Source organism: Patiria miniata, unplaced genomic scaffold, assembly GCF_015706575.1.
Source record: "Patiria miniata isolate m_02_andy unplaced genomic scaffold, ASM1570657v1 HiC_scaffold_22, whole genome shotgun sequence".
Taxonomy (NCBI): Eukaryota; Metazoa; Echinodermata; class Asteroidea; order Valvatida; family Asterinidae; genus Patiria; species Patiria miniata.
The window spans coordinates 18,228,625-18,241,202 of record NW_024037061.1 but is presented as its reverse complement, the minus strand read 5'-3'; the positions used below and the strand labels follow the sequence as shown (position 1 = coordinate 18,241,202).

The following is a 12,578-nucleotide window of genomic DNA, read 5'->3' as shown; positions in this document are numbered from 1 at the left end:
CCCAGTGTCCTATCATCCCCATCCATATATGACGAAGTGGTTTGTCAAACAAAATTATTGCGCACCACTTCGTCATATTCTAAATAAAGCATTCACTTAGTGGCTTTAAAAGTACATCGACTCCACAGTGATCATGAAAGGCCTTTTCCCTCGACTGTGTACGAGAATTCATTGGATACATTATTGCAAAACCCGTGACCCAATGTGAGTACACGAACTACACTTCCGTGAGCGCACCAATCGTCAACCATGCGCAAGAAATGCACACAGTTAATTGTGTCGGCCTATTTCAAGTGACTTAACCGCAATACTCTTCGACGCCTTCGTTTCCTTCACCAGTTTTTATTCATGACCGAGTAGCCGGGTGTGTGCTCGGAGCCGGGGGAACGTGCCCCAACAAATTCCCAGTGCACGCATCCCCCCCCCCCCCCAAAAAAAAAACCCGTTGAGGCAAATGGAAATTCAAGCATTCTCTTTATTTTAAATGTTTCATAATAAGGTCTTCACTGCGAACTTTACTATTACAAAAAAATCCATTAAGTTTAAAGACAAATGATTGTGATATCCTGACTATTTCTAGTTTTAATCCCTTTTCCAAATGTGGTTTCTTAACACTTAAGGACGTTGTTGTATAGAAAGCATCCCTGAAATGGGAATACGTTTTAGCAGCATAAAATAATTATAACTAAATGTTCAGCCCTTACGGCAGTTCTGTTGCAAACAGCGTAGGATAACATTTTAAAGTTCTGGTCAACAATCAGCTCTACCTTGGGAGATAATTATTGTCATTAGCTCATGGATACAAATAGCAACACCAAAGTGAGTATACACGTATACATAAATAGACAAATGTGAATAGTCACTGACACCGATAGTTACTGAGCACGATCTAGATTCGTAAAAGTAACAGTGACTGATTTATATCCCAAAGCACAATTTAACTATTCGAAAACATTCATAATGTAAAATCTGTCACCGAGGTATTGCATAATAATAGGCTTAACCTTTTCTTTGCTCAAGTACGTTGATCGTTCTGAAAAGAACGCCCACCCTGATTAAGTCGGTATTAGAAGAGGGATCAACCAGACCGGTCAGCTTAATCAAGTCAGAATTCTGGAACCGAATGTTTTGAGAGAGGGGATGGAATCTCACAGGGGTTTGTACAGGAAAATTAGGCCTTCTGAACCGTCTATTGTATGGTTCTTTTTTTTTTGGGGGGGGGGGTCAAATTCAAGGTAGCAAGTCATTCTTTAAGTGCTGTACAGAGTATAAGTTTATATGTTATAATTAGGCCTATGTAAAGTTCTGCCAAGTCATACATAAAGTCGAACACCTCTAATACCATAGTAAGTTTGTTTTTTTAAGACTCATCTCAAACAACACCAACAAACACCAAACTACTTCCTTCATTATGTTTCTGGTACCCTGATTCGAGGGCATCACCTTTATTTAATTTTAAAGTGCCAACTACATATAGTTTGGGATTTAGCTCGTGAGCAAGTCTCGAATGCACAAATTAAACACAAAGACTTTGGTTATGGCTTTCAACTTTTTTGATGCGACTGAAAAAAAAAATCAATCCAATCACCCCAAACCTTGGCTTTGGGAACTCAAAAAAAATGTAGCCAATGTCTACAGCCGAGGCCGTGTTTCGGGAATGGAACATTACAATGTATTAGTAAATTTTAATAAAAATGTATACACTGCCGTAATGTAACAACAGCTTTTGAGTAAATATATGAACACCTTAATACTAATCTTCATTTACTAATCGGCACTCTATACAAAAATGATGCAACTCCAAGATTCGAACTTTCATTTGATGTGCATGACCATTGAAAAATGCAACACATTTTCCATCATGTACACGTGCAACCACGTGCAGCTAAATATGAGCAAGTCCAGCCCCGAATATCATGAATGCATCAGGTCAAAGGTCATAGATGATCTACTTAATGAGATCCTGGCACTGTTGCTCACCGGTTGGGGACGCTTGAGCCTGTGGGTACTGCACCTGCTGGGCTGGGTAGGCTATGCATTGAACCAAAAACAAGGGGGACATGGAAGAATTATGTTTTAATGATGAGACGACCAGATTAGGGTGGTTTGCACTCTATTAACACTAAGGGGAAAACAGCTTACCCAAGGTTGATATTGTGAAAATTTTAAAAACGAGGCACAATGTTGCACTGAAGAGACCAAAAGCCTCTTACTTTAATATCTGATCAATATTACTGTACCTTAAAGTATTCAAAACTGACATCTAGATGTTTCTCTTACCAACTTGTGGCTGGCCAGTGGGTATGTTGTACAAGACCGGACCCTGGGGCTGAGGAGCAGCCACCACGTGTGGAACAGCTTGGTATTGGATCTGTTATCATCAAGAAAAAATACATTTCATTGGAAACTTTCTTCAAATATATCATCGTCTAATGAAGTGCCTACTAATGGACGATTTTGCTAACGTGCGTGTAATTGTCTTTGACCCCATAATCTGAAGAAACAAAAAATTATCGCGAAAACTCTTTTAACAATCCGAAACACGTTTGTTTAACAAGTTTTATTTCAACATTTCACTTCTTTTTCTCTACTAGTGACCAATTCTTGATTCCCAGGCAAATCTATGAGTCATTTACTTTAATATCTGAATGTTTATTTTAGCCTGTAACATTAATTAAAGAAAAGGACACAGAACTTTTTCACTAGCCACTGACTTAGTCTATTTCTCCGTTTGTACGTCACGAGCCGTCACACGTCCTTGACAAGCTATATCACAAGGCATGTCTCACGTCAACTCACAGTAAGCTATTTGTGACAAAGGCCTTTCCCCTTACTCATAAATTTGACTTGAAAAATAGAATTAGCTTTTGCAAACTGCTTACCAACCAAAAGGACCTATGGTATAAATGCAAAAAAAAGTTAGTGGCCTGACGTTTCGACCCTAGCAGAGTCTTTCTTGGTATTGGATCTGTTATCATCAAGAAAAAATACAATTCATTGGAAACTTTCTTCAAATATATCATCGCCTAATGAAGTGCCTACTATTGCACGATTTTGCTAACGTGCGTGAAAGACTCTGCTAGGGTCGAAACTTCAGGCCACTAACTGCTGCAGATTCAAAACAATGCAGATACAGAGGATATTATACTCAGGTGGCGTCGGAACCGGGGGTCAGGGCCATGTGCCCCTCTTACGGACATGAATGTGCCCTATTTTGGAAGATGGTATCAGTCCCCACCCCCTTCTACTATTTGATTTTACGGAGGCCAAGTGTCCGGTGAAAAAAATGTCGACATTTTAGCATGTGCCCCCCCCCCCCCCCCCATTAACAAAATAAAACAAACAAATAAACGACGGAAGATGCACGTTTGCTGAGCAAGTGCCCCTTTTGGTGATGCACCCAGTTTTAAAAAAGTTCCACCCCGCTGATTATACTTGTTGTCACAACATCATGGTACGCACCACTGTCTGGGTTGTTGATCCACCATTGCAGAGTGGACCGCATGTCATGCTAGCACCAACGATGGCGACAACAAACTCCGCTAAGGCGAGAATTATCAGTGTACCATAAACACCATTGACAGCCGCCTGCATAAAATCATTGCAACAGATACGCATTAGTTACATCATATTCACTAAGAGTATCCCACACTTCAACACATATTTTACATATAACCTGAAGCCTGCATATCTTTGCAGCACGTAATTTTCTCTTTGTAAACATCTAGGTTAGTTTGAACTGTGTTGATTCTTTGAATCACAAATCGCTGTTTTCTTTTAATTTCAAATATAAAGCAGTGTTAACATGACTCTCAATAATTAATCTAGTATCTCAAGAGTAAAATCTACGGTGAAGGATTCGCTAACAAACGAATAGCTGTAAAAAAAAAAAAAAGTACAACCCTTCGTAATTGACGAAGGCAAGAAAAAGGTTTTTTTATATTTTAATCTTAATTTGCATCTTTTAAAATTAAAAATTGTGATAACATGAACTGAGGACGTGGAGAAATTTTTTTCAAAACAGGCATGTATCGTCTGATGCGTATTGCACAAGATGAAACGAAAGATGAAGATTGAGATCATTGGTACACAGAACAAAGAGTATAGTGCACCAACGATCGATCCTTGATGTAGCCAGACTGCGGGGTGCATACTTATGTTCCCCAAAATCTATAAACCTAACCTTAGCCGTAACCCTAACCCTAGGGATTTGGGGGACCATCGGTATTAGGGAACATAGGAATTGGGGAAAATCGGGTAGACCCCGTCTTCGGTAGGTTCCTTGTAAACAACTCAACAAACAACTTAATTCAGTCAAGAGCAACACCCATAACACAGCTGAAGTTTCCTAACAAGAGTGTTATGACAGATTGTGTCAAATAGACGGCTAAAGTCTCAGGAAATGACATCTTCAGCTGAAACTCTTGCAAATAAAGATATTCCATCCATTCCGTCTGATGTCCCTGGAATAAGGCAAGCTGGGGGGGGGGGGGGGTAAGGTAAAAGTCCGTTGTGTTGACAATGATCCAGAATTTGATGGACAAAATCCTTTCCGGCAATTTGCAGACTATTGGTGTCAGAGAACCGATCCGGGCGGTAATTAAATAAATTATTTTTCTCTCTGCGTTTCATCATCAAGTCGACTCTTGTCGGACTGCAACAAAGGCACGCCACACATGACTGTCTCCCATGGCCGTACTGATCTCGGCTGCCGAGGCTAGCCCATTATCACGACGCAGTTGGTCCATGTAGGTAAGCGTATGCCCACCTCGAGAGGCTACTCCATGAGTGGGTTCCCAGAGGATGAGTTGGCTTGCAGCTATCTCTGGATGCCGAACGCAGTGACTGGCCAATCACAGACGCCTAGTCCTGATAGTTGTAGAGATCCTTGGCAGGTTGCCATAGAGCACCTCATTCCCGACTTTGTCTCTCCAACTCACGTCTAGAGCCATCCTCAGCATGCGAGTGTATACAGGAACCATCGAGTCGAGCCTCTTGCTTTGTAATAAGAGTCCATGCCTCAGAGCCGTAGAGTAGGATGGACTCCACGGATGCACGGAATAGAGCTCGTTTGAGTTTATCCGGCATCATAGACCTCCAGATCTTCTTGAGGTTTTTGGCAAGCCTTCCAAGCCTGTGCTTTCCTTACCGTCCTTGTCTGTTGAGCTGATGTGGGGGCCATTATGAATTCTTCTCTCACAGCTAGGGTAGTGCCGCCCTTGGTGTTGATTTTCACATCCCCAGTGTGTTAAAGCACATGACTTCCGTTTTCTTGACATTGCAGCTATCTCTCCGCGTTTTACGTCTAGAATTACGTTCTACCAACCTTCAAATCACAGAGGTCAGTCAAGAACGTGCCCCTAGGTCGGCAGAATGAATTGACGAATGCCATCATGTAAGCACCAAAACCAATGACGCAGCACGCAGCCAGACAAGCCAAGATGGACATAACCATGTAGCCGATAGCCTGTGCAGAAAAAAATCACACTTTTTAAAAAAAAAATTGGAAAATTTGTTTGTCTATAGCTGTAATTCGACATGCATATGTACATTAACTTAAGTGGCCCTTGGATAAGCCATAATTGCATTATCATCATCATCATCATCATCTTGTTTCATCCCACTGCTGGGCAAAGGCCTCTCCCATGGCACGCCACTTATCTCTGTCCTTGTTATGCCTATTGTTATTAAAGATTTAAATAAACTCCTCCCTTCCTGGAAGTTCAAGGAAGAAACACCCGAACCCCACACTGCCAAATATGGAGGCAAACCACTAACAATGGCTTACCACAACGGAACTCTTCTTACATCCAGACAATGTCCCCAAGATTCCAGCGACTACATAGAACTGTAGAAAAAAAATCAAGGTTAAATTTAAATTGCCCTTCGAAATATAACAAACCAGAGGGCGAGTCAAAAAGACACTCCAAAAAAAAAAATTTCATATTTAAAAAAAAGTAGCACCAAAATAAAGCCGACTGAAAAGCCACTTTCATATTCTACTTTTAGATGAAAAGATTTACTGAAATTGCTCAATCCGTTCAAAGTATATCACCATTTAAGCACAATGACCCTAAAACCTCTTTCGTCCAACATTGCAATTTCAAAACAAGAATCGCCGTCACGATCGTCGTCAAACATCACCAACGATAAAGTCTCAGTTTAAAAGTAACAAAAACAATAACAAAGTCCTTTTGGAGGCCCGTTTTTTTAAATACAAATTTGTATCATTTTCTTTGTTGTTCCAAACAATCAGAACAATTATATATGTGTGGGGGCACGTAACCTCCATCCACTGTCCGGCTCCCCGGATAAAGGGTTATATTTAGATTGACCTATGTTGTTGTTTACGTGTGACCTATGCAAATGTGGCACTTGTTAACTTAATGTCCCTTCGCTCTAGAGACAAGTAGGTCCGTAGTTTTTAGAAGGTTTTCTTCTTATGATTGTATAAGAGCAACAATTATGTGTAAGTGGAAGTTCCTTTGAGCATATCATATAATTTACGGGTGTAATTAATCCGTAACAGCATTTTGTGGAGGGTGCAATAATATTTTAGAGACGCTTGGTGGTGTGTCCACATCGTGTGGGGGCGCGCAAAACAGGCACTGCTTGTCTTCCAATTTTTGGTCGGCATGCAGTAACCTATTTTTGTAGCCGGGAATTTTTCGGTGAGATTTCACCTTTCCTTTGCTGTTTGCCAGCATAATCATGTGCTGAGCGGGAAGGTGGGTGCCTCCAGAATCTGTGGCAGTATGTAGGCGCGGTCTACTGAGACTTTCATTTATTGCACCTGGGGAGCTTTACTGGATCTTTTTCATCCTGATCTTTACTGGATCTTTTTCATCCTGATCTTTACCATACGGGATCTTTTGTACTCTGATTTGCTGATGTATGCTTGTAACTTGATTCTGCTGATGATTGAATAAATTCTCCATTAATTGTTGAAGTTATCTGGTGATGCTGTGTAATTCATCTAGATAGCCTCCAAGTTCCAACACACTTATCCTAATTTAGTTTGGGATCGAACTCCCTTCATCATGCTGTGAAGGAAATCACAGTACTGAAATCACTTCATATATATATTTTTGGACGGAACCGGTTTTAGGGTCATTGCGTTTAATTAGTGATATTCTTTGAACGGATTGAGCAACTCTGTAATGTTTTCATCTAAAAGTAGTTTATAATGTTGGCTTTCCAGTCATTACTATTTTTGGTGCCACATATTTTGTTGGATGTGAAATATATTTTGGGGGGTTGGGTTCCAATTTTTTGACTTACCCTGTACAACAAAGGGACAAAATGTTGTCCCCTTTAATTTGAGGTTATAGTGCTTGAAGGTTTGACAATTTCATTAATGTTTCATTTTTCAGTCATGCCGTCTTTCATCATTAGCAAGGCATCCGACACCTGCCTTTAGAGAGGAGACAACTTTTAGCCTTCTATGTGTACACAAAATAGCAGTGTCTATTGCATCGGGGGAACCTCTTTCATTGTACGACGAAACCTTCCGGTTAACAGACGAGCCTCTGTTTCATAACCTTCAGAACACGACTCAGTGTACTGAGGTAAACGAAATAAACAACAGTTTCGATGCTAAAAAAAGTTCAGTAACAGTATGATATCATGAGGCAGTAGAACCAACAAAATGAACAACCGAGCCAAGAGCCCAACAAACAACCCCACAAACAACCCCTACAACCCCTACAAACGAAACACTAACAAAACCAACAAGCACCCCAACAAAAAGCAATCAGCAGCTGCCAATAAACAAGACTTATAGTGGCATAAAATTATTGAATATTGTTTAAATTATTTACCAAGATTCCGCACCAAGCTGGGGATCCGACGTCAAGATACATGAACACAGGGCCAAATACTGTCAGTGTGACAATCCCCAGAATGGTTGTCAAGGAACCCAAAACCACTTGAATTATTCCTGTCCATAGAATACCCTTCCAGGCACCGCTTCGAGGCTGTGGGTTCACCGTGCTGAAAGTAACGGGAGCTGGTTGCATCGACACCTTGGGATTGATACAGGACGGTAAGGGTTGAGTGAAAAACGGGTGTTATGATAGTGTTGATGATAGTAAAAGGAATTTCTGATATTTTGTATAAGTGTTGTGTTGCTAAACACTACCGGGATCGACGAGGACAAAACTCAAGGAAATGTAAATACGGAGACCAATTCTGGGTCCAAATAATTTATTACTGACTACTCAACTGAACATAAGATTATATCGTGAAGCGAACAGCAAAAGTTGGGCGTTGTCGACGGCGCCTCTAGACCAACTGCGCCGAGTACAGTACAGTGGCTGACTCATAAAGACAGCCTTGCATAACATGAACAAATGCATTACTTAAATTCAAATCGGCCCTGCAGCCACAGACTACATTCAAAGGAAACACAAGAATGCTTCACAACATAAGGACCAGAAAAAAAGTCTCCGGTTTCTGGTATGCGCGCGCGTCGCCGTAGCCATGCGCGTCGGCAATATGAAAAAGTTTTTTTTTTTTGTCAATGTAAGATGATGTCTCAAAACCGCCAAACTCACTGGTTTGACTGGAATCCTGCTGCTGCATAATTTTAACGTGTTTTTAGATGGGGTTACGATCGAGTATAAGCTTCATGTGGCCTCTCTGGACTCCCATATATTTTGCACTAAATTAAGTCTGGCACCATTTGCAGCCGACATCAGTCATCAGCCGACATTTGAAGAAAAAAAACCAAGGGAAAAAAAGCCGCGCCGCAGCACCACTTTTGGGGCAAGCTCCATACCAGAAACCGGAGACTTTTTTGGCCTAACACAGTCAACACCATAAAAACATATTTCGTATAATTGCAATAAAAAACCAACAAATAAAAAGTCATTAGTGTTTCCCCTTGTGAACTCGCGCAACACACTCCCGCGACACAGAACATGTCCTTGAGGTAGGCAAAATTATTATTTTTCTCGTGCTTAAATTACCATATGAATAATAGCAATACGTACATGACATTGCAAATACCAAACACAAACTTTCTTTGTGCGTGTGTTGTCATGTATGAAGACCAGCAGTCGTGTACAGCTTGCCTGTACAAACTGGTACAAGGTATTGCAATATGGCGACGGCGTTGAAAAACTGCATAACAGAATACCTGATTACAATGTAAAGGCACCCTAAATCTCAAAACATGATTATCTCAAAAGAGTGATGGCTTATATAATAAACATATTTTAACTGATATAAACCGTGATTTACTCAGCCCACAATATATAGGGCCCATTTGATTTCACTTGTCGCTACATGTTTACTGAACGTTCAGAATTAGTCTGTGAGTGAGCAACTGATGTATTCTGGGAAAGTTGCTGACTGGCTTACCAGTTGCTGCTGGCCGACAGGCTGAGTCACAGCCACGTAGGTAGTCATCGTTACAAAAAGTGTCTCTGGATTCTCTGTAATTCAATCAATTAATCAATTAATTAATTAATTTAATCATTCAGTCCGTCTGTCGGTGTGATTCATTAATGCTTGCTAGTGTTTCAAACATGACCTCTGAAACGTAAAAAAGCCCAGAGTCCACAGAGTCCAAGCAAATGTATTCAGAGGTTCCACTCCGTATGGTTGAGCGGTAAAAAAAACATCTACTGAAAACGACTGCCTCTCTCGCAAGGCGCGGAAAAGGACCCGCTTTTCCTTCAGAGGCAAAACAAAGTGAAAACAAACGCCAATCGTTTTACCTTACGATATGGAGTGCTCCTGTTTCCCCGACTAACGTCACTGACTGGCAGGTCGTACTGTGAGCAAAGCGCATACCGACTGGGTTTGTCAGACGATTATTATTGCGCACCACCATACGTCACTATTCTAAATAAAGCATTTGTTTTCTAAATAAAGCATTTGCTTCCCCTGCAGGGTCTGCTTCTCACTACGCCATGGCTCTTAAACAGGCAGGGGATACAAAAAGTTCCGTAACCTCTAATTTAGTTGAGCTTTCATTGGATACATTATTATAAAACCCGTGCCCTAACTAGTCATCCCTTTCGTACGTGAGCGACCACCCATAATGCGCAGGGAATGCACTTGCAGCTGAGTGTACAATACAAGTGACGTACCCTCAATGCTATATTAGGCGTACTTTTCATTCATAAGTTTTTGTGACAGGACAATTATACGAAGCAGAACACAACAGAATGTGTTTCTAAAAATCGAACGTGTGTTTAAATCCAATGCATTTTAAAACAATGTACTTCGAAACATATCGAACATGAATTTTACCACCAAAATGCATTTTGCAAAACTGAACACATTTTTATAGACATGTTGGGTTTATTTGTACAATTTCATTCGGTTATTGAGAAATGCATTCGAATCGAAAAGATGTTTGGTTCATAAAAATAAATTCGGTTTTGGAAAATGCATTCGGCTGGTAAAAATACATGTTCGATGTATCGAAATGGCATCTGTTAGAAAATGTCTTAGATTTAATACACGTCCGTTTTTCAGAAACGCATTCCGTTATTCAAAATATATGTTCCAATCTTTATGACTCTAACTCTGTTTCGTATCATCAGCGTCTTTGGCTAGAGCGCGCGATGCTGTGGGGACGAGCCAAACTGAAAGGCGCAGGCTCATAGGTCGTCGACTGGGCCCCAGCCCCTATACCTCGAGTCTCGAGCTACAACCTGGACGGAATTGTAAGACTGCACAGAACATGTGACGGTTTCTTAGATCCTATACTACTCTGTCGTGTGTTGCGTTCACAGTCTATTTGCATAGCGCCCTCTGGGGTCGAAAAGAGTGGGCCGCGCCATTTTAGAATTGTATCAATAAAGTGTTTACTCTCAAATCAAATCTGAATTGCTCTCTCTCTCTCAGTACTGGACTCTTTGTAACCTTGGACATATCATCGAGGCATGACAAAAACTCTTCACAACTAATATAACGGTACAAGTTTTGAATTTCTTTATTGACCTCAATTGAGGGCGATCAGAATCAAAACATTCTTTAAATTTTAAACCTTCCATAAAGGGTCTGCCCAACGAACTTTGCGATGGAAAAGGAAATATTAAGAATAATCAAAATGCACGTGATGTCCTGATTTCAAGGTTTAATATCCTTTCCCCAAAATATGTATTGTAATACTAAAGGACGCTGTGATATAGAAGGCGTCCAAGAATTGAAATCAATGGAACTCGGCTTTTAGCAGCATACCCCAAGCAAAACCAAAATGAAGGTTTTGCCCCATACAGACTGTGTTCTGATACCAAAAAACAATGACTGACACGGATGATCAAACAATGATTCCTTATAGTAAAACAACAACAAAAAACCCAAACAATTTTGTTCAAACATCAGCTTGTCTTCGGGAGATATTGTCATTTGCAACATGTGATAGTTAGCAAAACCAAAGTGAATAGGCCTACTGTGTACATACAGCCTACAGGGTGAGTCAAAAAGAAAAGGACCTGATGGGAAAAGGAATATTTAAAAAAAAAAACATGCTGCTCGCTCCATTTAATATATTAAAATTACATAGAGCGCCTAGGTACATATTATTGACTAGTAGGCTAACGGTGAACATTTCACGTGATTTGCGTATTACAGGGTGGTTCAAATAAAAGGACACCCACATTTGACAGCAATTTTCACCTATTTTAAAAAAAAGCTTTATTTGAAAGGGCATGACATTTGATTATGTTATGTAATGTTATGCAACAATGAACTTAAGCCGACAGCTCATTAAGTAGATAATCTTAACACTGACATGAATATGTCATGGTGGGAAGGTTTTTAATTTTTATAAACTACGAAAACGTCCAATTTACAAAGAATAACCCGTGGACAAGACTAATTTTGGAGACTTGTATTCAAATTATATATCACTATTTTTGCGACTTTTACAAAGCTTTTTTCACCATGCATGGTTAAAGGCCTATACTTAAGTACTATGTGAAAAAATATTTAAAATAAGTCAAAAGTGGGTGTCCTTTTTTTTACCACCCTGTACGTATGTTCACAAGTTTATATACATTTTAATACAAACACCACAAAATGCAGCTGTCCACCAATGATCATTTACTGTTCAATCACAATGAAACAAGGGTGTTTTTCTGCCTTTATGAAAGAACGAAAATTTGCATAGGAAAACGGACAAAACTCACTATCATTATTTCAGAAAAAAAAACATCACAGTCTAAAAACATAATCTGACAGTAAAAATAATGTTTTAGTCTTGACAAAAAAAAATTAAAGTCTCAGTTTTGTATCTGAGTGTATGTGTGTAATATGAGGTTCAACTTCTCACACGACACAAGAGCTTCATAATGGCATTCCATGGACAGCTCCAAAAATTGATTGATTCCAAGAAGCAGCTCACACGTGTTGTTCGCTAATGAGAATACTAGATTACCATTTAAAAAAAATATAATTTCGTAATAATACAAGTTTCTTTATTCCGGCAATGTTTTTCAGCATGAAACAGCCTGTCAGGATTGGGCTAGGAAATTAACGACATGTTTTCGAGGGACCTATATAGTGGGTTGATCCTTTGGTGTGAAGGATTGTTTGGGACATTAGAAAAATATTTCATTTCC

At 39.9% G+C, this 12,578-nt stretch overlaps 1 protein-coding gene across 1 annotated transcript; it reads right to left on the bottom strand.

The window, feature by feature from the left end:
• Positions 1 to 510: 510 nt before the first annotated feature.
• Positions 511 to 10,174, bottom strand: LOC119730151. The gene is made up of 8 exons (XM_038202924.1): positions 9,723 to 10,174; positions 9,364 to 9,437; positions 7,821 to 8,024; positions 5,789 to 5,848; positions 5,327 to 5,467; positions 3,463 to 3,588; positions 2,281 to 2,371; positions 511 to 2,031 (listed from the first exon to the last, which is right to left on the bottom strand). The coding sequence occupies exons 2-8, from the start codon at positions 9,409 to 9,411 to the stop codon at positions 1,949 to 1,951; spliced, it is 753 nt and encodes a 250-aa protein (XP_038058852.1). The 5' UTR covers positions 9,412 to 9,437; positions 9,723 to 10,174; the 3' UTR covers positions 511 to 1,948.
• Between the last annotated feature and the right edge of the window lie 2,404 nt (positions 10,175 to 12,578).

Coding starts and splice junctions, on each gene's coding strand:
- LOC119730151 (XM_038202924.1), bottom strand. CDS start 9,411: ATGACTACCTACGTGGCTGTGACTCAGCCTGTCGGCCAGCAGCAACTG. Junction 5,849..7,820: donor CAGCTTGGTGCGGAATCTTG/GTAAATAATTTA, acceptor TTTTTTCTACAG/TTCTATGTAGTCGCTGGAAT. Junction 2,032..2,280: donor CACTGGCCAGCCACAAGTTG/GTAAGAGAAACA, acceptor TTCAATGCATAG/CCTACCCAGCCCAGCAGGTG.